The sequence below is a fragment of the Manis javanica genome, chromosome 1 (assembly GCF_040802235.1).
Source record: "Manis javanica isolate MJ-LG chromosome 1, MJ_LKY, whole genome shotgun sequence".
NCBI lineage: Eukaryota > Metazoa > Chordata > Mammalia > Pholidota > Manidae > Manis > Manis javanica.
Window position 1 is genome coordinate 125887527 of NC_133156.1, and position 23944 is coordinate 125911470.

Genomic DNA, 23944 nt, shown 5'->3' on the forward strand with positions numbered 1-23944 from the left:
AAGGCAGCCACCCTCCTCCTCAACCCCAGAGGTGATGTTAAAGGAAACTCTTGTGGGTCTGTGCATCTCAGAATGTACATGATGCTTCTCACACACTAATCCAAATGCTGATGAAATGTCTGTACCCTCTAGTTCCCTCCCCTTTCAAGTGGATCCAGCTCCATCTTGAAACAATTTCCCCAGCTTGCTTCAATCCTTCCAAGGCCCGTCCCGTTGGCTTGGCCAGAACCTGTCCCCACCTCACGCCAAGCCTGGTTTCACTTATGTCAAAACAGCTTCCATCAAAACAGTGGGCTTCTTTTCTGAATTTCTTTCATGGTTTTGAAGTCAGCAGAGAAAAGATACTTAAATTGCAAAACGACTACTTCCGACAATGTGTTCCGGCTCACATCAGACACTGTTATCCTGAATCTCTTCTATAGAGTGTACTGAAAACTTTTTAAAATCTGGTTTTCTTATTCTTTCTTCTCAGAGGCTTTCTGGAAGGCATGGTTGTGCTGGGCAAGTTCATGGTGCCTGACTTTCTAAGTTTTGCAACCTTTCTCTCCATGCAAAGGGTCCTCATTAGAAGCTGGATTTGTTGGATATTTTCCCTGTTTTTCATCCATCTGCATGATCCTCTAGGGCTCCTCTTGGTTTGGAAGACTTCAATTACAAGAACGCCAGATCAACAGAACTCTGGCCTAGAAAAACAGATAAGCCAAGTCCTTACAGATGCGGACAGAACAATTGTAAAATCCTGGCTTCCAGTCAGTGCACTCTTCAAATAACTGTTGACCAGTTTTGACTGTGACATCACTGAATATCTTTGTGGCCCCTGGTTCTTAGTTATGCTTGGACAAGGAAATGCAGAGGCATTTGTATGTATCAACTGGGATTTTTAAAATAATTGCACATGAAGCATTAAAGAAATCTTAAAGTATTGGATGCACAAACATAAACATTGATATGAAAATGTAAACCATGCTTTTAATGGTGTATTTATCTTGGAAGCTCCAAAAACTATTATGAATTATAATAGATGAGGGGCATAGGTACCAATATGTACTATATGCTGTGTACTGAGTTAACTGCATGTGCGCATGCGCATGCACACACTACCTAATTTTGATCTAAAATAACCTATCAAGGTCAACCATCTTTTAGAGATGAGAAAATTGAGGCTTAGAGAGATTAACTTGCCCAAGGCCACCAGCGGAGGTAGCACTCGGATTCAAATTTCCATCTGATTGCCAACAAACCCAGGCAATGACCTGGGATTCACTTCAGAGCACCATCCCAATTAATTAATTGGATAAAGGAAAAGGGCTACAACTTCCACTGGCCAAGAGAGGTCTCTTCCCACATTAGCATCATAAGGGATTCTATTGTAGTGGTATGCCAACACCCCAAATATGTTCCACACCCATAAGAAAAGGCTCTTAGGAAAAACAAAAGGTGTTTTCAGGCAGGCCTAGAAGGCAGGCTAATATTTAGGAAAGGTGAAGTGGTTTCTCAGGGTGTGGGTGGAAGTGGTCAACTGCCCCAATCCATCTTTCAGCTATAAGCTTAAAACAGTACCCAGGAGTTCTGGAAAAGTAGAGACACTACTTGCTCACATTACCTGGAATCAGAGGACAAAGGAACCAAACCAGCCAACCCCAGCCCAACCAAGGCCAGAGAAAATGGATAACACAAGATACACCCTCCCTCACTGGCTTTTTCCCCTGGTATATGCTGGAGCCAGTCACCGCTCCTCCCTCCCTGCTACCCCCTGCAGTGCCCCAACTCCAGACTGGCACTTGTCAAGCTGTGCTGTGCACAGGACACCTCTCCCTCTACCTTGAGCCACCCTTCCTGTTTGCAGGTAGTCTGTGTACCCCTTCTAGTGGTGAAGCCATATTTATTGTTCCTGTGGCTTCTTGTGGAGGATAATGTGCTGGCAGGTGGTGATGGGCCCACAGAAATTGGAGTAAGAGAGGGCTAGGCACATCCCTAGGCTGAAGTGCCACTAGGATGCCCCTTCATGTAAAGACTTACTGTCCTGCTGGTGAGGAATGTGTTAGCTCACCACCTGCAGCTGGGAGCCTCATCAGAGCCCATCTCAACTTTCAAGTCACAGTCATGCTCTCCTGGGGCAGTTCCTGGCTAATGGTGAGCACAATGGGAAGAGCGGATCTGGCCCATCCCACCTGGCTGGCGGGAAGGTCCCCTAATGAGCGAGCTTCGCTCCAGCACTCCTCATGCACTGCCCGGCTCTCAGGTGGGCAGTGTGCTGTGCCGGCTCCGTGTGCAGCCTGTCTTCCTCCCTTTCCTTTCGCAGATCTTATCCCTAGAGATACATTGCACTCTTAGTGCTAATTCAGCATCTGCTGCCAGGAGAACCCAAAGTGAAAGAGGGCAATATAACAAGAACAAGAAAACATTTCCAAAAAAAGAGAGGATGGGAAGTCACAGTAGCCAAAAAGGCCAGTTGGAAATGGATGGAACTCAGATAATCTGGGTACAGAAGCAGCTAGGTGAACATTTTTGAGAAGTCAAGTTGGGCGAATGGAATTCGCAGAGTTCCTCTAAATCTATTGGTGGGTAGCAGGGAAAACCAAGAGCAAAGGGCTTCTTTGGATTAGGACTTTCCAGTCAGTCCCTAAACCACTTCACCAAAAGTCACCCCAATATCACCTATTTGGAGCAAGGTTATGCTTGGTTCAGGTGTCAGCACTGCTACTTGGGCACTTCAGCAGGACACAGCCTCAGAGGCTAAGCCCTCAGTCTCGCTGACCCACAGGGTTGTGGGTGGATTAATGGGATAGTGGACTAAGCCAGCTAGTTTCAGGCCTGGCACACGGTAATGCCAATAAATGTCAGTACCTTTCTCTTTCAAAAATTTGCCAGGCAATCAATCATAGGTCAACCAGCTAGACTTGTCTGTGGCTATTGTCCTGGATAGAATCCCTGGAAGGTGAACTCACAGAGAAGAGAGGTCAAAGCCAATTCTGTGGTTGGAATGGGATGACGAGAATTGTCAAGCCAGGGAAAAGGAGTCTCTGGAAAAATCGAGTCACAGAGTTAGCAGAGAGTCAGAAACGGGTTTCAAAACTAAAGATCTGAAAATGCAGGGCAACTGTGCCTTGGACACCGAGCCCTGTTGGCCCTTTGAGGCACAGAGGCATTTTTGAGGGTCTTGTGGACCTAACTCCACTGAGAAGTATGGAGGTGGGTGGGGAGGATGGTGGGTACACTTACACACTGCAGGCTGTATTCCCTGACAGAAAGATAGATGTCTTTCAAAACACAGACCAATGGTGGCGTCTTGTTTTGCTTCCCTGTCCATCTGGCAAGGGTCAGGCTCTCAACTCCCAGAGCAACTGCAAGCCCTTTGGCCTGACCTGAATTCCTGAAGATGGTCCCAGAGATCCTGGAATTGCTCCAGGACTCAGGGTGGAGTCTGGGAGGCTACCCATCCTAACCAAGCTGTGAAACGGGCTGACCCCTGAATATTTTGTAAAATATGTGGGCTGCTCAAACTGATACAAGCAACTGCCATGAATAAATCAGATACACGTGTGGGAGGGTCACTGCCTCTCCCAACATCCACTCCCCTCTGCCCTACCTTTCCGCCATTTATCACAAATGTTTGAAGGACAACCCTCCCTTTTGGTTCAGCTGCCTTCTTTAAAAGGGCCTCTTTCTCTTTTTTTCCAGGCAGGAATTTCAAAAGCCCAATTGTTTTAATATTAAATGTTTCAACATATTAGAATGCCATTAGACAGTCAACATTAAGATATTTTTTAAATGTTGAGAGAGGCCCTCTGCAGACACACAATCTCAACTCCAGGGGAAAACACTCCCCATGTGACCAGTCAGTGCCTCTGCTTTTGTACCAGGTGCAAGCAGGCATGGGTATTTGAGTCACAAGCATGTTTTAGAATATTTGGAACTCACTCTGCTACCAAGTGTTCTCAACAGGAAAAAGCTGGCAGACAGAACCCACTAGACTTGGAACCGTGCTACTTGAAGCAAATGGAAAACATCCAAAAGCAAAATCAGAGCTTGGAAAAGTAAACACCCCAAAAAGTTATTTCTTGAATTGCACACCAGGAAGAGTGTGATTTTGAAGGATCTGGAAAGGGGGGAGAAACAAAAGCATTGACCAGAGTATCTTCTCGGATCTCTGGGGGTGGGGGTGGTGGGGGGCGGGGAAACCACATGAGAGTTTTCCACTGTGGTATTTTTCCATTTAGGCTCACAAACGTTTCTCACAGATAAAGGGGCATCTGAACTTGTTCTAGCTTCCCAAGTTTGGGAGCAGAGCGCATCCATTTTCCAAACAGATTGGGGCTTTGAGGATGGCAGCAGTCCTGGGTTAGGGGTCAGGGCACCCAATTTGCCAGATTCTTAAAGAGTGCCATGTGGGCTCTGGGTAAGACCCAGGCAGCACTCCGTAACTAGGGGAGTTTTTGCTCTTGGTAATACTTTGTGTTCTGGGTTCTCGTCAGAGATTTCCTCCTAAAGAGACTTACTGTAGTCTTTTAAAATCAGCTCTTCTGGCCCACTGAGAACAAGATGAGATTTATTTATTTACCCTCCCTGTCCAACTTCCTCAAAGGATTTACTTATTGGCACCACCTGCTCTCAGAAGGCCCCCTCCCAGTGCTTTGGCTTTCAGCACAAGTTGACAATCCCAGATATGACTTAAAGGGAAGAAAAGTTAGGTTTGACAAAGATCTGTGGAAAATCTCAGTATTGCTGTTTCTTAAAGAACTGAAAAGCGGTTCTTTATATTATCAGCACCAAAATTATAAGGTCCAGTTTTATCGGAAACATCTTCAAAAAGTGTAAGTAAATATGTCACTAACTCCAAAGGGGCCTCTCATGCAGCCTTTCACATGGCTGCAGTCCAGACCAAAGAGTCTGCAGACCTGCCCTAAGAAAATGTCTGTTTTTAAAAGTCCAGATGTGCCAAATCTCTCCCTCCCTGGGGCAGATGTAAGGGACAGAAGGAAAAAAAAGAAAAAAAGCAACTGAGAGGAAGAACAAATAAAAAAAGTGTATTTTCAGATTTCCTTCTTTGCTTCTATCCCAGCAGGATCAATTGTGAAGCTGTATTTAAAATTCCCTGCTTTAGACTTGAAGACTAAGCCAAAACATCCTTCAGACAACACCTATTCTAGCCACAGATCCTCCCCCAGCTTGGACGCCTGTGGAGGCCGCAGAGAGAAAACACACTACTGCCCCAGCCCCCACTGCCTAAAGGGGAGTTCCTTCCTGGCGAGGCATTCAGTGGCAGACCCAGAAGGGATTCTGTCTTCTTCCAAAGAGTAGATTTTCTCTGAAAATTAAGGAGATGATAGACAAAGAATAAGGTTCGCAAACTAAGTGCAGGCACTGGGCTCAGGGTTGACAAAGCAGTGGGCAAGTAAGGCAGTTGATCCCTACCTTCATAGATTTCAAAGTCAACCTGTAATTAATTTAAAAAATTCATGTGTCAGTTATGTTTACATAATGAATTCTATAAATTATACTATTGAAATAAGATGATATATAACATAAAATAGCAACATAGATAATATTAAAATTTGTTGGCTATCAGGCAAATATTTAACACAAATAAAATACTGATATGTTAATAAAAATATATAACATGAATTTATATTTGATACAATTTTAAATGGTCTTAATTATAGGAAGAATGTTCCAACAGAAGCCTGGGTTACTCCAGAAGCTTCTAAAAGGACTGGACTGCTTGGGGTGGGGGTGCATGTGGACAGGCAAGGTTTCTCAGGCATTCCAGGGGTCTGAGGCCCCGTGTAAGTGAGCTGGGCTGGGAGAGGGCAGGAGAGAGGGTCCAGGCAGAGGCTCAGGCCCTGGTGAAAGCCATGAGCCAGCAGTTTGACTCCAAATTCCAACTGCCTCACACTGGAGATGCCGTGGTAGAAAGCCTCTGGGTTGAATACTGTCCCCTCAAAATTCATGTCCCCCTAGAACCTTAGAATGTGACCTTATTTGGAAATAGGGTCTTCGTAGATGTGATTGCTTAAGGATCCAGATGAGGTCATACTGAATTAGGGCAGATCCTAAATCTAAAATGAAAGTGTCCTCACAAGAGATGGAAAAGAAGAGTCAGAATCCCAGAGAAGGCGGCGATGTGAAGTTGGCCACAGGGCCCAGAGTGGCACACCTATCAGCCAAGCAGTTCTGGGGATGACCTGCAGGACTGGGAGCTGAGTGACACGCTGTGGCGCATCCTGCCTCAGAGCCTCCAGAAAGAACGAGCTCTGCTGACAACTAGGCTCTGGACTGCTGGCCTCCAGAACCGTGAGAAAATTAATTTCTGTTTTAAGCCATCGGATTTGTGGCACTTTTTTATCGCAGGAAACAAATTCAGCCTCCTTCCCTCCCCTCAGCTTTTCCAAGATTTTGACTCTTGGACTTCTGTCACAATAAGATGCAATCTTGTAAAACCTCTAAAACCTGCTTAAAATAACTTTACCATGTTTTGCATGGTTATATAACAAAAGCGATTTTAAATAAATATATTAGACATGTTATTAAAGTACTTTAAAACCCCTTTCAATACAACCTTTAAAAATATCAAGACAGACTTGCCTATTTCTCAAGTGATGCACACTATTTCACCTACTTCAGATTAATCTTTAAGAACAAAGATGATTTACTGACTCAAATTTAAATAATATACATCATATTAAAGCATTTAAAAAATCTATTTTAAAACAGAGCAAAATTACCTTTGTGGCATCAAGAACAGAGAAAAAACGCTTGCCACCTTAATTCTCGGATGTTTAGAATTTCTGCATTTGAATTGTATAGATGTCCTGGTTAATTTTTAAGCTTATGATGTTTGATATCTAGAATGACAAGGTGAGAGTGATTTCCAGCTGCGACTTCTAATTACTGCTCCTCAAACAAAACACTATAGGGGTGAATAGTCTTTTACTCCAGTAAACAGAGCTACCTTGGCTAGAACAACAGGCAGATGTTATGTATGCATTTTGATCAGGTGATTATAACCTAAAGATCTGGTGAAGATTATCTTGAGGAGAATCATCACTGTTATGCTCCTCATTAATTTCAATCAGCGTCTTTTAATGCTTCTTGTCTTTCATGATTCATTAAAGGCATAGCTAACAAAGATATTACCAAGCAGGAGAAATGATTTAACATCATACAATGAACTAAACCACTATGGTGGCTATGGCTGAGTCATAAGAACACCAACTATTTTCCTATTCAGTACCCACTGAGGGATTCTTAAGCCATTTTAGAGAGAAGATGTTTAAGTCAGGCATTATTTTATTTTCTGATTTTCAGCAATACATTCGAAGTTGACTCCATGACCACCTTTAACAACACGAACCCCAGGAACGCCTTTGCCAACTCTTGGTAACTTCCTGGTCACGGATGTGTGACAGGGGTCCTCCTGCCACGGGTGGGATCTCATGGTTCAGTGAGTTTCAGAGACTGCGAACCACTGGTTGGTGATCCCCCTGGGTCACAGCCAGCAGGCATTAACTGTGCTGTCATTTCAGCCTCGCCCCTCACTAAACATACTTCGGAGGGTATTAAAAAAGCAAACAAACTCAATGAAGATGTCAACATGTATTATCAATGTTTCACGCAAGTTTCTAAAGAACCCTACACTTTGGAGCCACCTCTGTTTCTTCTTTGTCCTTTGTCCTACGGCATCTGACAGGTTATCAGAGCACATGTTTGAACCTGGCAGCCGCTCCTTCCGTTTCCTAAGCACCAGGAAAGAACTGCCATCTTGTCAGGCAGGCATGGACAGACATGTTACATGGCAGGATTAAAGACTTCAGTCCTGTGCACAGCTCAAACCTCACCTAAACGTTCTCGTGAAGGGAGGAGTCCTCACTTCTTAAAGGAGTCTCCATAGCTTCTTTAAGACACGTCCACATTTCTAATGGTGTCTTTATCCTACAGGGCTACTTCCACTACCTTATACATAAGGTTTTTCTGCTATTCACAGCCTTAAATGCTGGGGAGAGAGGGGGGAACGTAGAGACCATAGTGATAAGCAAAGTGTGTCAGTGGAGGGATACAGACTGGTTGGAACTGCTGGGGTTCTAAATACACATTAGACAGATGTTTAGCACCCTCACTGCTATCATTAATATCACTTTACTTTGGAGTAAGTCTTTGCATTTTATGAAACTCATTAGTAGTCACAGTAACATTATCACTATCTGGCCAATACAAAGTGCTGAGGTGGGTAAGGAAGATGTGGTTGTCACCAGTCTGTAAGTGCAAAATTTAAGAATAGGGATGATGGAGCTCCAAGGAACCCATCCAGACTCCTGGTCTAGTGCTCCTTCCTCAACCTGCACAGAGGAACAAGCTGATGTTTGAAGAACTAACTGGCCTCTGGCCAGGAAGACCTCTCAGAATTCTCCCTGTGCTGCAGGAAGGGTATGATGCTCACTGGGGAATGGGCTGGGTTAGACCTAGCAACCTACTGGACAGAGTGCAGGTTTGGAGCCTGGCAGACCTGCGTTTGAATCAGGTTCTGTCACTTACCAATTGTATGAACTTGAAGTGGACTATGTATTTTTGTTTCTTTTTTTGCCTCAGTTTCTTTATCTGAAATGGGTTGCTATGAGAATTAAGTGACATTGAGATGTAAGGCATGAGGCATACAATTGTATTATCTGAAAAATACAATGACTATATTCAAGACTATAGAGCTACATATGGAGAGAAGTCAACTAACCACTTGTAAAAATACCCAGGGTGAAAGGGAAGAATGAAAACCCACATGAGAAGATGAAGATACTGGCCAACTGGATGCCAGCCCCAGGGCCCTGGCCCACATGCTCAGGGAAAGGTGGTCCCCACGTAGCCCCAGGAGAGGCTGTCTGCCCACTAAGCTAGCCAACTCCCTAACCTGATACTCCAGAGCATTACACATGAAGCATCCCAGTCTCAGCACAGGCTCAGCCAGGAAGATGCCTGTTTCAAAGGAACAAGAAGACAGGGAAAGTTTCCAGAAACTTCCATCTACCACTGTTGGACTCCTTGGCCCACCTCTTCCTAACTCCCGGAGAGGCAGGTCCTCTCGGCAAGTTCTGCAGGGCACAGTCCTTAGGCAGCCTCCAGTGCCTGGCCCTGTGCCAATCACACTCAACATGGCACTAATGATCAAATTTTCTCAAACTGCTCCCTCACAGTTTTTTACATGTATGTTATGTTGATCAACAAGATGGAGTGCACCTTAAAGCAGGTTTGTGGCTTTTCTGCAACCTCTTGTCCCTGCCTGCACCATGTCCTCCACCAGAATGCAGCACACCATAAGCCAAGAGTCACAACACATTTGATAAGAGAATTGAATCCTTTACCCTCTGTATTGAGCAGTAATGAGGAATGGTAGAAATTCTTTCAGTCTGGATGGGCTCCTTGGAACTCCATCATCTCTATTCCTAAATTTTACACTTAGAGACTGGTGACAACCACATCTTCCTTACCCACCTCAGCACTTTGTAGTGGTCAGATAGTGATAATGATACTGTGACTACTAATGAGTTTCATAAAATACAAAGACTTACTCCAAAGTAAGGTGGTATTAATGATAGCTGTGTGAGGGTGCTAAACATCTGTCTAATGTGTAGTTAGAACCCCAAGGCAAGTTAGCAACAAGGCAATGATTTTCAAAGCATAAGAGGATTTTACAAAAATATATTTAGACATGGAGTTGCATTTTCTGAATGTGAATCACTGTGAGGAAAGGGATTTAATAATAGTAATAGCCGCTATCATTTATATGCAATTTGCCATGGTCCATACACCGTGACAAGCACATTGCAAAAATTACACAATTCATGAACGCATTCTTGCAAAAACCTCAAATGGTGGGATAGTGAGCAAAATATGAAAGTCACTCCTTTATATCACCTCCAAAACCATTCCCATATCTTGATTTTCAACTTTTATCTTCTGGTGTACCCTCACCCATAAGGTTAGTGTTATCATATTCTCCTTTATGACTTCACACATGCAGAGTCTTACTTAGAAAGCTTCCCTTCCCTAGTAATTTCTCCTAATACTTTCACAGATTTCATTTTTATGTTTAGCTTTTTACCTCATCTGGAATATATTTACTTACTTTAAGGCAGGAACTAACTATATACATTTCTCTAAAATGTTTTAGCTAATGATTTCAATGAAATTCACTAAGCAGACTGTCATTTATCCTCCAGTAATGACATGTCTCCTTTCATAAACCAAATTTCCTGGCACATCATATGGCCTATTTGGAATTCCCTACTTTGTCCCACTGATCTACTTGTCAATGCCTGTGCCACACTGTTTCAATTACTATAACTTTAAAGTATAGTTTGATATCTGGTGAAAGAGAACACCCCCCTTCTCATTGTTCTGATTTTTCCAAAAATTTCTTAGGTACTATTCACTTACTTTTTCCCCTTCCAGGTGAATTTAAGTTCATTTGTTTAAGTTCCAAAATAATTATTTCCAGATCTTGATGTAAGACACCAGAATCTAGTATCCCTAAAGGACTGTCTACAGAGCCCATTTGCTATGTATAAGAATGTGATTGTAGATACATCATCTCAACAACTGTTCTTTAGTTAAGGATTAAGGTTAAGATCATCCCCACTAAAAAGCAAACAACTAATTCACCTTAGCTAGCCCTATGGTCAGCTTTGAATATTTAGAGTGTATCTCCATACTGTAATCAGCATCCTAAAGTTTTCAACTGAGGATATGAAATCCAAGAATGTTTCCTTTGAAAGTTATTTTTATTAACAAATCAAAGGTATACAGAGGTTACAAATTCAGACATTCCCATCACACAATTATTTCAGATCACCCTCTCCTTTATTCTAACTAGAATTTCAGAGTGCAGTTTTATGATATATCTATTGACATAGGTATCTCAAAATTATTACCATAGACATTTAGTGGAACAAGTCCAATTTTAAACTGAAAACAGTACTTAAAAAAAGAATTTTGAATTCTGGCATTCCTGTTCTTGTTATAATTACAATTCAATAAAAAAGTCATAATATAAATATAGTGACAGATTTCCTTAGACATGTTTGACCAGATTTTTCCTTAAAAAGAAAAAAATAAATAAACAAACAAGAAGGGCTTAAACTGTTTCAAAATGTAATAAGAGATAGAAATAAGATCTGTATTCAAAATAAACAAAAATCTAGTGCTGCTGCTTGCATGCAGAGAAAAAGAAAACATACATACTCAACTTTTCACATTTGTTCCATACTTCAGGAGGTATTATATATTATAAAGATAACAATCTAGCATGACTGAAGTACAGAGATCACACATGAGAATAATAATTTCTCTGTTAAACAGATCATGTTTAGCTATAGGAGAGGAGGGGCACAAAAGTTTTTTCATGAGATGTTGCACAGAACTCTATCTGATGTAACAGAACATTCAAGGAGTGAATGGGTAAGCCAACTGTGGCACATCTATACAATGGAATACTACTCAGCCATGAAAAGGAATGGGCTATTGTTACATCTAACAATATGGACCCACCTCAAATGCATTATGTTAAGTGAAAGAGCCTAGAGTTAAGAAGCTACATGCTATATCATTCCATTTACCTGACATTCTGGAAAAGGCAAAATAATAGGAACAGAGAATACAACAGTGGTCGCTAGAAGCTGGGGGTGAGGAGAGAGTTTAAACACAAGGGGGCACTTTTTAGGGTGACAGAATGCTTCTCATTCTGAATTATGTGGTAATTCACTTTACTCATGTTTGTCAGGATTTATAGGCTGATATAATTAGAAAGGTCTTCCTTTAATGTCTTTCTTATGTTAGCATAATGTCTCAATTTTGTATTCTAAGTGTATTCCATTTAATGCTTTCTTCTGAAATTGGGGAAAATTCATTATGCTAAAGAGTGTAAACAAATTAGACCTCAATAAACTTGATTTAATAATAATAAAAGAATACTCTTACAAACCAAATGCTGTCTTCTCATACTGTCTCCCACCCATCAGTAGCATGTCAGCTATTTGCTTATGTAGGAAGGAGCTGCTTGATGGAAGTAAAGTGTAGACAGCTGAGTCTTCCTTGCTGGTCTGTGCTCTTCATCTTTCTAGCCACCTGGAACTCACCTTCTCAGAGCCAGGCGGACACTCTCACAAGCAAATCAAGTTAATGGAATCAAATATTGGGGTGAGGATGGTGATCCTAGGCTCCCGGATCAGAATCTGATCCCATGGGTTATTGTAAATAAGTCCCACATCATTTCAGTCCCAAACCATGGGTTTTCATGGACGGTTCAATTAGTCCCAAGACAGAACCAACAACTGGCAGTACAATATTTAACTGCATTAAGTTTACAGTCCACATCAGAGGAGGCAATAATCCTGTTCTGGATATAAGGTTGCAAGCAGAGAGATTCATTCGGTTCAGGAAGCAAAATTTGTAAATGGTGAATCTGTCTTAAAATGAGCAGGTGAAGAGTCTAAGGGTGCATGCTCTGAAGAAGATAAGGGAAAAGGTGTAGGAGGAATTTAATGCTTTTATACACAAATATCTGAATGGTTATGTGAGGAAAGAGGTAGCCCACTTCAGGGTGACACAGGTTCCAGGATTAGTACCAATGAGAAAAAGATAAAGGGTGAAAGATACTTGACTTTATAAGACAAAAACTTTTCAACAGCTGGGATGATCCCACGATGGAATGGTTGACTTCTGAGACAGAGAAGCCCTGAGGGATGCTTCAGGCAAGTCTGGATTTGGTGGGAGGCTGGGTAAAAGCACTTATATGAGGCGAGTGACCAACAATAAGCCAGTCACACTGTGCATGGTGGTTACCAGTGATACCACACCTGAGAGGATGGGGCATCTGAACACAGCAGCAAAGGAGAAGAGAAAGCGAATAGCAGGGGAGGAGGAGAGAACAGTAGGGGAAGAGAAAGACGTGCACACATGGAAAGGTGGTGGAGAAAGAGGAGACAAACTTCACTAACTCATTTTGCCTGCACGGTAAGGGTAACAACCATTTGTATTTAGATCCAGCATCTGACCATCCTTTGGATATGGGAGAAGCTCCTATTATGTGGAAGGTGGTAAAGAAGGGACATTTATTATCTGTCCCCACTCCCAGGCAGCAGCCACAGGCTTGTGACTTAGGTTTGGCCCAGGAAGAGTTCTTTCTGGGCACTCTGGATCATGAGGAAGTGATATGAAGGCCCAGGGACAGAAAAGGTTAGTCACAGGAGCCTAGCAATGGGCATGCAACAGTGGCAGTGCTCTAAGCAGACTGTCTCTGTTCCATGACCTTGGATGTGTTCTTGGACATTTACTTCTTGGCCATTCTCTCAAGCTCAGACCTCAGCATCTTCACTGTCTCCTGTGACCTACTCAATGTTTTGTCTTATGTGTCTTTTCTGCTCAAATGAAGTTGGTTTCTATTGCTAGCAATCTCCAAATCCTAATTGTTAGGATTGCACAGATTGGGCAGGGGGTTGGTTATGAGCTATTTCACATTGTCCTTTTGTCATACATGAGGATGAAGTTCTTTAAAATTACGTGGTTCCTCAAAACAGCAGTAGACTCATGGACACTGAGAAGTGACTAGTGGTTTTCAAGGGGGAAGAGCTGGGGTGGGTAGGGGAGAGCGGGAGGGGGATAAAGGGGCACAATAATTTGCAATCACAATATAAGTTGGTCACGGGGATGGTAGTACAGCATGGAGAATATAGTGATTCTGTAACATCTTTCTACATTGATAGATAGTAATGCACTAGGGGGGTAAGGATTTAATAATATGGGTAACTGTTGAACCACTGTATTGTACATTTGAAACCAACATAAGATGGTATATCAACGATACTTCACTTAAAAAAAGAGAAAAAAATTACATGGTTCCTAATATTGATTGCATTTGGAGACATTAAAAAAAATTTAGGATCCCTACCCTAATCACTTTCAGGTTTCCAAAATACTAAATCAGGGCTGGGGGCAGTCGCAGTGGAAGAGATCAACACATTTTTGCCCCTAAAGTTTTCCAGGTAATTCTAGTGCAGACTCTCTGGAATCTGGCATTTGAGTTTCTAAGCAGATCAAAATGACTTGAACCATGTAACACAATTTGTCTGTATTATTAAAGTCTTTTCAATCTCCCCTATTTCAGACCAAATCTGACCAACATACAAATGTCTACAGAGCGAATCTCATCTCCCACTCTTCTTGTCAGCACACAGCTCTGTCTCAGCCCCAAGCCTTTACTCTGTACTTTCACCCTCTGGGGATGCATGTCCCTTTCTGCCTCCATAGGGCCTACTTATGCATTGAGGTCCAATTTGAGAATGATCTCTCCTGTGAACTCATTCCCATCCATTCCGAGCTAAAGTTTTTCAGTCATCTGATCCCAAAGCTGGAAGGGCCCTCTAGTTAAGCACATGCCATCTATGTCATGTCATTGAATCATTATTGCAATTAATATCTCATCTTTTACTTCAATTCTCATTGTATTTATACCTTGCCTCTCCAAGTCCATACGTTTTCTGGAGGCAACTCTATAGACACATAGTTAGTGCTTAATCTCATGAAGGTGAATTACCACCGGCTGAGTTCCCGCCCTCTCAAGCAGTGTTATTTCTTAGGGAGAAAAATAAAGCTTTAGCCATTCTATGGATATCTCTCTGTTGAAACAGTTGCAGAAACTTTGCACAGATACTAAAATCTGTCTGGGTCTTAATCTAGTCTGGAACACAAGGTCAAAAATCCTGCCATTCTCAAAATGACAAATCTTAAAGCATTTTCACCACCCAGAGCAGCAGGGGAGGCATGAAAGACAGTCTCTGCCTTTGAGCAGACAGAAAAACAACCTGTGATTTACATGTGCTAACTCGCTCACCCAGACCATCCCTGGCTCTGGAACACAGCTGGAAAGTGGCCATTAAAGGGCAGAGGGTGTGAAATGATTCACTAATGGGCCATTAGAGCTACTTTAATCAGGAAATTCAGAAGTGATATATTTTTATGGGACTCCTGATTCCCCCCAAACCCCTCTCTAAAGTGTGCCTTTCACTGGTTTGTAGTAAATAATTTTTTCTATCTGTAGTGGTTATTTGGAGCCATTCAGCAGAAATGTAAAGTCTTTGGAGGTAATATACTGATATTAGTGATGACGAGACCACCCTATTAAGATTACATAATGCTTTGTACGTTTTTCCCCTAAAACTCTTCACATCCATTGTTTTGATTTCCACACCATTGTAAGGGAGGTAGTGCAGATAAATTACCCTCATTTTACAGATGAGGAAGTTGAGGCTCTGAAGGGCGAAGTGAAGGCCTCAGGGTGTTCTTGGGGCCTCAGTCTGTCAGCTGTGGAAGCATCCAGATGGCTAATCTCAACTCACATTTTAGTGCCAACTGGGGACAATGTTTGGGTTAAAGTCAGTCCGGCACCCTGTATATATGGGCATTCAATTTTTGTTGCTCTACTGTGACACCTCTAATGTGAAACAAGGCCCCTGAGGTTTAGAATAAGTGGTTCTAGCAAGGAGCAAGGAGTCTGAACACATGAACCCAGCCAGACTCTTCCCCTGAAGCCAGTCAGCTGGTTCATTCATGAAGCTTCAGTTTCCTCACCCATAAAATGCATGCTCCGGGTCTGAGATAACAAGTCTAGGGTAGTGGTTTCCAAACTTGGCTGACTATAAGGAAAAGCTGGGGAGCATTTCCTTTGAAGAAAAAGAGAGACTGCTTTGTAAGATGATACGTGTTCACTCCACAGACTCAAGCGAAAAAGACAAGCATAGGTAAGAAATAAAAGATCGCCAGTCACTGTTACCTGACAGGACAAGAGTGACACAAAAGCGTTCTGACACAGGCGGCCACCATCTGAGGGATTCCTCCACTCCTGCGGAACGTTTTCTAAGTACTGCTCTAGCCCGCCACTCAGAACCAGGGGCTGGGGCCTGCAATCTGTATTTTATGAAAAGCCATTTGTGGTACAGATTCACGGGGCATGGGTGATGGATGGGGAGACTTTTTGTGGAGACTGGTATAAAATAGCACATTTTCCAGTGTGAACTCATCTAGTCAAGGGGTGGCATCTATGTTTTCTCAAGACGAGCAGGGCTACTCAGGGGTCTCCAGAGTATTGATGCCAAGAGTAGAATTGGTAAGAAAGGGTTAAAGGAAAAAAAGACTGAGAAAGAGAGTAGAAATAGTAAGTCACCCTGTACTGGCCATGTCCCTGTGGGAACCCCTCTGCCCATCAGCAGGAATACCTACTACCCAGAGAGGATCCATGAATGGATGGGGGTGTGAGGAGACCCAGGGAATGCCTGGACACAGTCCAGGGAGGCAGGTGTGGTCTGAGGGAGAGTGAGGCAGCAGCCAGGGGGTCACCACAGTGGGGGAGAGAACAGAGGGGAAATGGTGAGGACTGGAGGGGTCTAAGGGGAGTCCAGCCCAAAGACTGAGGGAAGTTTGGTGACAGAGCAGAGTCTAGGTTCCCAGGACATCTCTTAAGACTTATTCCATACTCAGTCCTCATACTCGGTTACCTCTCTCCTCGGGAGACAGGGCTAAGGGGGCAGAAGCAAACAACAAAGATGGCAGTAAAAAAGTCTAGCCACCAGAAGCATCCTCCCTTCACTAGGAGTTCATAAACTGGATTCGTAAAATCCCCTGGATTTTACAGAGTCACAGCTGCAGCAGCTCCCCAGCAAGGCATCCCCAGGCCAGGGCCACCAGGGAGAGCCACATCTGCTCCTGCCCCATCACCTTGGCAGTCCCTCCAGGCCTCAGCTCCTGCCACAGTCACTCGCCAGCCTGGCAGCTACTCTGGGCTCCAAAAGACCGAGCACAGCATACTGTGAGGCAGGTGAAGTTTATCTCACTTTCCCTCTCCTGGGACATCTCTCCCTACAACCAAGTGTTAAAATAAACTATTGCCAATTATTAGAAGTTTGGAAAACACAGGACTTTTTTGGGATTGCTGTGGGCTATGGCCTGGCTACTCTTAATTTGTTAGATAAGCAGGAAATTTTTCTCCTGGTAAATAAAGATCTAAATAAATATCAAATGGTAGCCTTTAAGACAGGATTTTGTTTTTTGTTTTAGTTTTATGTTTTTGTACCATGGACCTCTCTGGCTGTCTGGTAAAGTCTCAGAATAATATTTTTAAATGCATAAAATGCAAATACAACCAGCTATGTTGAAAAACAATATCCTAAATATTAAAAAATGTATAATATCATAACCTATGTGCTTCTTTACTAACACAATAAATAAGAAACTCTAGCAACAGTTTTATTAACTGATATATTCCAAGTAGTAGTGAGTGTGACATTATAAGACCTGCTACAATTAACACGTATCATTCCAGCAGGTGACACACACACAGAATAATAGCTTGTGCCTTGCTGCCTATACCCATTATTGAAAGGGAATACTAAGTTTGTACTATAGTGACAATAAGCATTTACTTTTCTTCCCTTCCAGGTTCACAGCCCCCCTGAAATGAACAGAAACTAGGTTAATAGGGAGAGATATGTAGGGATCTTATAACAAAAGGACTATAGAGCGCTGTGCCCCGTATCTATCTGTCTCTGTCTGAGCTTAGCTGAAACACAAGCTGGTCATCACTTCCTTCTCTGATAGCTACTGCATTTGCCCTTTCGGCTCCTGTCGGCTGGCTTCCCTGCGAACTCCAGCTGCAGAGATCAGCACTGAGATGTTTATTAAGTAGTTCTGGTCAAATCCTTTAGGTTGGGGAGTAAATCTTTTGAAAGACACATGCCAGGCTACATTCTGAATAGCATTACACAGAATAACGAAAAGAATCCCATTTTGTAGGAAGCTGCCTTCTCCATCAGCAGAGGTACTTCCACAAAATGTGGATTTAATATAAATTACTGACACTGAGTTCTAAAACATTCCCTCTGCTCTGCCAGAGAGCCTGGGGCAGGCTCCCCCCATCTCTGGGATCATAAGCACCTTTACAGGGTAGTTTTCGTGCCAAGAATAAGCAACACTTCCCACAGCCATGTCAACTGCGGTTCTCAAAATAAGATCCATTTTCAGAAAAAGCCAAAATCGATTTGTCTCTGAATTTCAAAATTGTACGTCCAAGGCAGCCACACCACTCTGCAGGCTCTCTTCCACTCACGCTAACCGAAGGGCCGTGAAAGCAAAACAGAACTGAACACATCAGCCTTGGGGAGTTCATCTGATGCTTGGTTTGAACTCTCCCAGAAAAGTTGCCACTACACAGCAAGGCATTTCTCTAACAAAATCAAATCATACAAGTGTGTTTGAGCCACATGTTTACAGAGGGGAAAATCTACAAATTTGAGACACAATCTTACATAAAGATTTTTGCTCAGAATAGCCATGTCTCCAGCTCCCAGTGAATGCCGTGAATTAACTTCAGCTTGCAAACAACCTCCCTCCATCTTGCTCTCTCTCACCCACACACAGTAGTCACTCACACTTACTTTTTTTTAACCTAAGTTTGCCACCTAAAAAGATTCCTAAACCTTGCATTTTGAACATTCTACAATGAGTCCGTTGTGTTATCTCTATCTAGTTCTCCAACTATCCTGGTTCAGGAGCTGTCAATCTAGGATATGGTCATACAGAAAGAAGATAGGCTGGAAGCAGAAGAAATCTCAAACTCAAGAAATAAGAGAATGGAAAACAAGAGTCTACCACAGTAAATCATATTGTCATAAAACTGATTTGGAAAATCAGAACTACATTATCCACTGTCATTGGGCCTAGAAAGGTGCCTATTTGCAACGTTTGGTATCTCAGCTTTGAGACTCCTTAGGTTTTAGAGTAACCCAGAGGTTGCTGCTGGAATAAATGAAGAACCCACAGGAAAAAGACTAAAACTAATAGCAGATTGTCTTCCCATTCTGAAATCAAAATGGCAACAAATGTAATTAATTAAGCCACCAGAACACTGTAGAGATGACTAATGCTTCTCCTAGAGAGAGCTTGAAATAACAGAAGATGGGGTGTTAAGTTTTTGTTACCATAAGAAACTCATTAAGAATGTCTAATTAGTTATAAACATAAGGATGTCTAATGCCTCAGCATTATGAAAACAGCAGGATTTCCACCACACAAAGTTTGGTTGGGCCACTGGGACCCCAGTAAAATCCTTATGCACCAGGATGTCCCCAGGTACATTTCTCAGCTGCAGTGTTCCATTTCTCTTTAAACATTCTTTGACTCACTTGAGGGAGAAACTGAAGTCAAGCAAGTTCTAGCCTGTAAAAAAGGATTGTGCAAAGGACTTAGCTTTACAAACCTAAATTGCATCTTTCATTTCTGCCACCTTCTTCCCTACAGCATTGAGAGGTAATTTTCGTTCCCCTCCAGGTCTTTATTGCTCCCCTGCCAAAACTGTCTTGCATCTGTTACAATAAAATACCCGTGATGTTTTCCAAAGCCAGCCTTGTACTGCCAGCAGTCAACCCTCTATCCCACAGGCAGCCGTCTGGGAACTTAAGTCAAAGGGTTGCAAGCCGAAGAGAAAGGTGGGATCTGGCAAGCTGAAGATGGGGGTTCTTTGGAAGGCAGACCGTCCTCTTGTTGATGGAGCCAGTAGGAGAAAAATAACACTTTTGCCAAAGGGTTAGAAACAGGCAAGGGTAAAACGTTGCTGTCCCATTAAGAGCACCACAATGAATCCTGAGATTCATGCATTTCAAATGAAGGTCAAGTTTAGTGCCTTTAAGTCCCCTCCCACTTCCCTCTGGCTTAGGCACTTTCACAAATGAAGAAGACCTTTGTGTTCTAATTTGGGTGGAAATTCACTGTAAGACCACTTGTGTGTGTGTGTCTGTGGGAGTGGAAGAGCATGTTGGAATGTTTAAGTTTTTATTAAAAAGGCAAGGCTTGGGAAAACAATGTATGAAAAGAAGGCCAGCTTTCTGCCCTTCAAGAGAGTAAACTGCAACTGATATAGAGGATTTTTGATCCAACTGATTCTCTAGGGTCACTCTGTCCCTTCCTCAGACTTGCCCTACTTTGCCAATTTCCAACTTGGGTCCCACCTTCTAATCTGGGAAGAAAAACTGTAGAAATCAGAAAGGCAAAGGCAGTCCAAGCGTGTCTTACTTTAAGCCTGCCTGATAATCTCCAAACCTTGAAACTGCCAAAAATACACACTATGGGGTAATGCTTCTCTTTTACCACAGGAGTCACTTTTGGTCCTTCTAAGTGCCAGCTTCCTCTGGTGCATGTAAAATACAGCTGTGTGGCTTCTTCAGGAAGAGATCATAAAAAGGCAAGCAGATCTAGAGTTGCAGGTCAGTTGCTATCATGGCCTGACTCATTGAGCAGGGACCTTGTATTGAAGCCCGGGCTGTGAGCTCCCACTGTGCCCTCCTGAGGCCACAGTGTGGCTGCGCACCACCGCACACCTGGGTTTAGCAAACCAAGGCAACCTGGGGCAGATGTGCACCCAGGGACAGCAAAGCCATTAGATCTCCTAATGGGCACACTCAGCCTCCCCTTTACTAAGCAGAGCAAGTGTCATACTAATGAGGGGGAATGCTGCCACCTTGTTTTCTGCTCACTGAGAAAAAGGCAGAGCTCCACTGGTGACCTCAAGGCAAGAGGGACTTTGTGTCACACGCCCTGAGCCCAACGCAGGTAATATAGAGAAAGCATGCAACTGGGAAGGTGCATTGCATATAGAAGTTTTTCAGAGGTACACACTTACCATGAACACAAAGCAGCACAAAGGGATCCCTGCCAGTCACTGAGACATGAAATTACTGACCCCCTTTCATGGACTTGGTTGCAAGTTTTCTAACTCAGAATCATAACTTTTGTTTGCTTGGCTGCCCCTCTCCTCTGGGTTTGCACACTTTCGCAGAGATATGCATCTCTAGCTCAGTCTTTTATCCGTTCACCGTCAGGAGGAAGCCAATGAAAAGAGGTCAGATTCCAGCCCTGTCTGGAGAGCCAAATGGATGGGGCAGACGTTCCAGCTTTGAGCTGAAACACTTAGCCGTCCCTGAACTCTGTGAATGAGTTGGCTAATTAAGGGCTGCTCATGGCTTGCACTCCACTTTAGCTCATGATCAGACTTTGTCTGCCTGGCCGTTTGTCTCTTTATGAGCTAGCTTGGTTGCATGGCTCAGAAGTGAAAAGTACCCTTATGCTACCTTGAGATGCCAGGTAGTTTCAGAGCTGTGAGATACATACCACCGCTCATGCGGATGAAAAGGTTACTCACCCTCTGATCATGGCCTTCTGCGAACCCAAAGCTGATCCTTCACCCTAGATCCTGCCCACTGGGTCTGGCCACCCAGCAACACACCCTCTTGGGCAAGCTTGATAAATTCCCTCACGTGCTGTGATTCTTAACTGCCCCTTGCTTGGGGAGTCCAGGCCGTGGTCTGATTGGCCTCCAGTTGAGTTTCAGCAGTTACGCAAATCAAGTTTCTGTGTTGGAAATTCCAGTGCATACAGGAATAGCAGGTTGCTTAATCTCGAAATTCGGAGCCAATCCCCTTTCTAAATACTGACAAGGTGCTGCCTGGCTCACAGGGTAGATTCAAGGGCCCACCCCTGCCAGCTCGGACAACCTGGCTCGTCAAGTGCGCCGCTTCTCCCTTGTGTTCCGGGCCTGTGCTCTCATGGGGCATCGTGCTGCACGTATTTTCATCCTCCCTCACTTGTTTTCATCTGTCAAACTAGGCCCCACCCCCATTCTTCTCTACTGACAGCACCCCATTTCCAAATACAGGATAACAGGGGCTGAAGTGTCTTAGAGAGAAAAAATTATATTAGCCATTTAATTTTTTTTTCTTAAACTACAATCTCCTGGTGAGAAACTGTTCTGTGCTTCTGCTGTGGACAGTAAGCTGCTTACAGAAGTCAGCTCCATCTCTAGGCTTTGCAGTTTTGATCCAAGCTATACATGAGCAAGGTCAGCAGATTTTTCTCTTCCCTTACTGGAAATGATATGAACAATGAGATCCTGTGCTGGGTTGAGGAGAACTGCATGTTCAGGGGTAAGGTTCGTGGGTCTCCATAAGCTTTCTTAGCAATAAAGAAACACTGTTCTAAGTATGAGAAAAGATCGTATTTGCTTAAGTCTTATGTTTTATTACAGAAAAGTTTTTTTTTCCCCAAGTGGCAGCACCGAACAGCTCAGATTATAGAACTCAGGCCAGCGTTCAGTCCACAAAAGAGAAACCAGGAAGCGAATCATTTTTGAGTGAGCTGGCAAGATTTTGGGTCCCCATCAGGCTCTCTCAGCAGCAGATAGGGTCAATGCGTGGTGTCACAGCTGTCTCCGCCAGCAGGTTCACCAAAAAGGGGAGAGGGTAAAAACCAACCAACTGTAGGTGCGCAGTTCATCTGACACTTCTTTCCCATTGTTTGGACCCTACAGAAAATCTTCAACTCCTTGGTTCTGAATTAATTCTTTGGAGGCAATAAAGCCACTTAACACAGACTGAGAAATTAAGTCAATTTCCAAAGCAAAGCCCATTTAAACTGTTAAGGACTTAATAAACTGCATCAACCCACTGATCATACACTCATCAATGTTAAAAATCAGGGGTCAGCATACATTTTCTCCAAAGGGTTGGATAATACAAATTTTAGGCTTTGCAGACCATATCTGTCTCTGTCCTGTATTTTTCTTTGTTTCTTGAACCCTCTAAAATGTAAAACATATTCTTAGCTCATGAACCCTACAAAAGCAGGCTGTGGCAGGCTAGATTTGGCCCATGGGCATAAGTTTGCTGACCTCTGACTGCTTCCAGAATGGCTCCTGAAAGGGGCTTGCCCAGCTCAGCTTAGTTCACTGCGAAAGCACCTGGGACAGACCAGTGGGAAGAATGGGAGACAAAGGAGATCCACCCAACAGATGGACAGCAGGCAGGAAAAAGAGCTGGTGGGTGGTGGTGGTGAAGATTCCTAGAAGACCCTTGTTCTCCTCTCCATACACTGGGTGTAGCTGTGGGAGGCTGAGAAGGCACAGAAAGAAACAGACGAGTGATGAGGGCAGGCTGGCCTTGACTAAGCACAGCCATCTCCCAGCCCTCCAGGCCTGAAGTGGCAGAGCCGCAAGACCTGGGCACCACAGCGAAGGACAAGACAGCCTGTCAGCCACTTGCAAGCAGTGCCCACAGATGCCTTCTCAGAGCCCCGGCAGGCTGACAGGGCTTTCAGGCAGACTAGAGGGCTGAAGTACTCAGCTCTCTGCCTGGTCCTGACGCTCCTGTCACACTGACCACACACACAGCATTTCCAACCTACCCTATGTCAGCTCGATTCCACCACACTCTGACCTCTTCACAGGGGAGAAATCTATGTCAGATGATCCAAGTGCCTATCAGAAGCAAGGCCTGGAAATGGTTCAGAAACCCAGGCTTGAGATAGTCTTTCTTCTCTTCTGCTTCTCCTCTCACAAGCACCAACACCAGAAAGGATGCTCTGAGGCTCAGCTACAGCCATGGAGACCTCAGATCAAGCTCTAAGTTCTTCTCCTGTGTGGCTGCAAGCCATGACCCTCCCTGTTTATTCTCTACTGAGTGCAGAGACATTACTGTGCCCATTTTCAATCCTCTACCTCTCATCCGAGACTCCCGTGACAAATATTCAGGATACATACTCTACTTTCACAGTATTTTCCAATTCCCTGGCTTAGAAGCTGAGCAGAGGCAGCTTGCCTTAATGGAGAAAACATCAGCACGTTCAGGCTTCACTCTGGATCCCAGTCAATTTCTGGATGTTTCACAGCTGTTATACCTCCTTTCTTACAAAAGCCAGCAAAAATTAGCACGCACCTTGTTGGCACTGAAACACAGCAATGGTCAAGTCTGCAAATCAGTTGCTGGTTGACTGTGTTCAAAGTATTTGTTCTAAAACAGTGTCTGCAGTTCATTTATCATCTGCCAAGTTTTAAATCAGTTTTAACTTAAATGCTGCAGGATTT

At 43.5% G+C, this 23944-nt stretch overlaps 1 protein-coding gene across 12 annotated transcripts in view; it reads right to left on the reverse strand.

The window, feature by feature from the left end:
* PDZD2 (PDZ domain containing 2) overlaps positions 1-23944 on the reverse strand; it is a 356980-nt gene that overhangs the window by 114884 nt on the left and 218152 nt on the right. The window contains exon 2 of one of the 12 annotated variants that reach the window (XM_073237486.1): positions 21230-23805. The exons of the other annotated variants lie outside the window; for them this stretch is intronic. Within the exon in view, the coding sequence (XP_073093587.1) occupies positions 21230-21240 (11 nt within the window). The 5' untranslated portion in view covers positions 21241-23805. The remainder of the gene's footprint in view (positions 1-21229; positions 23806-23944) is intronic. 12 annotated transcript variants of the gene reach the window in all.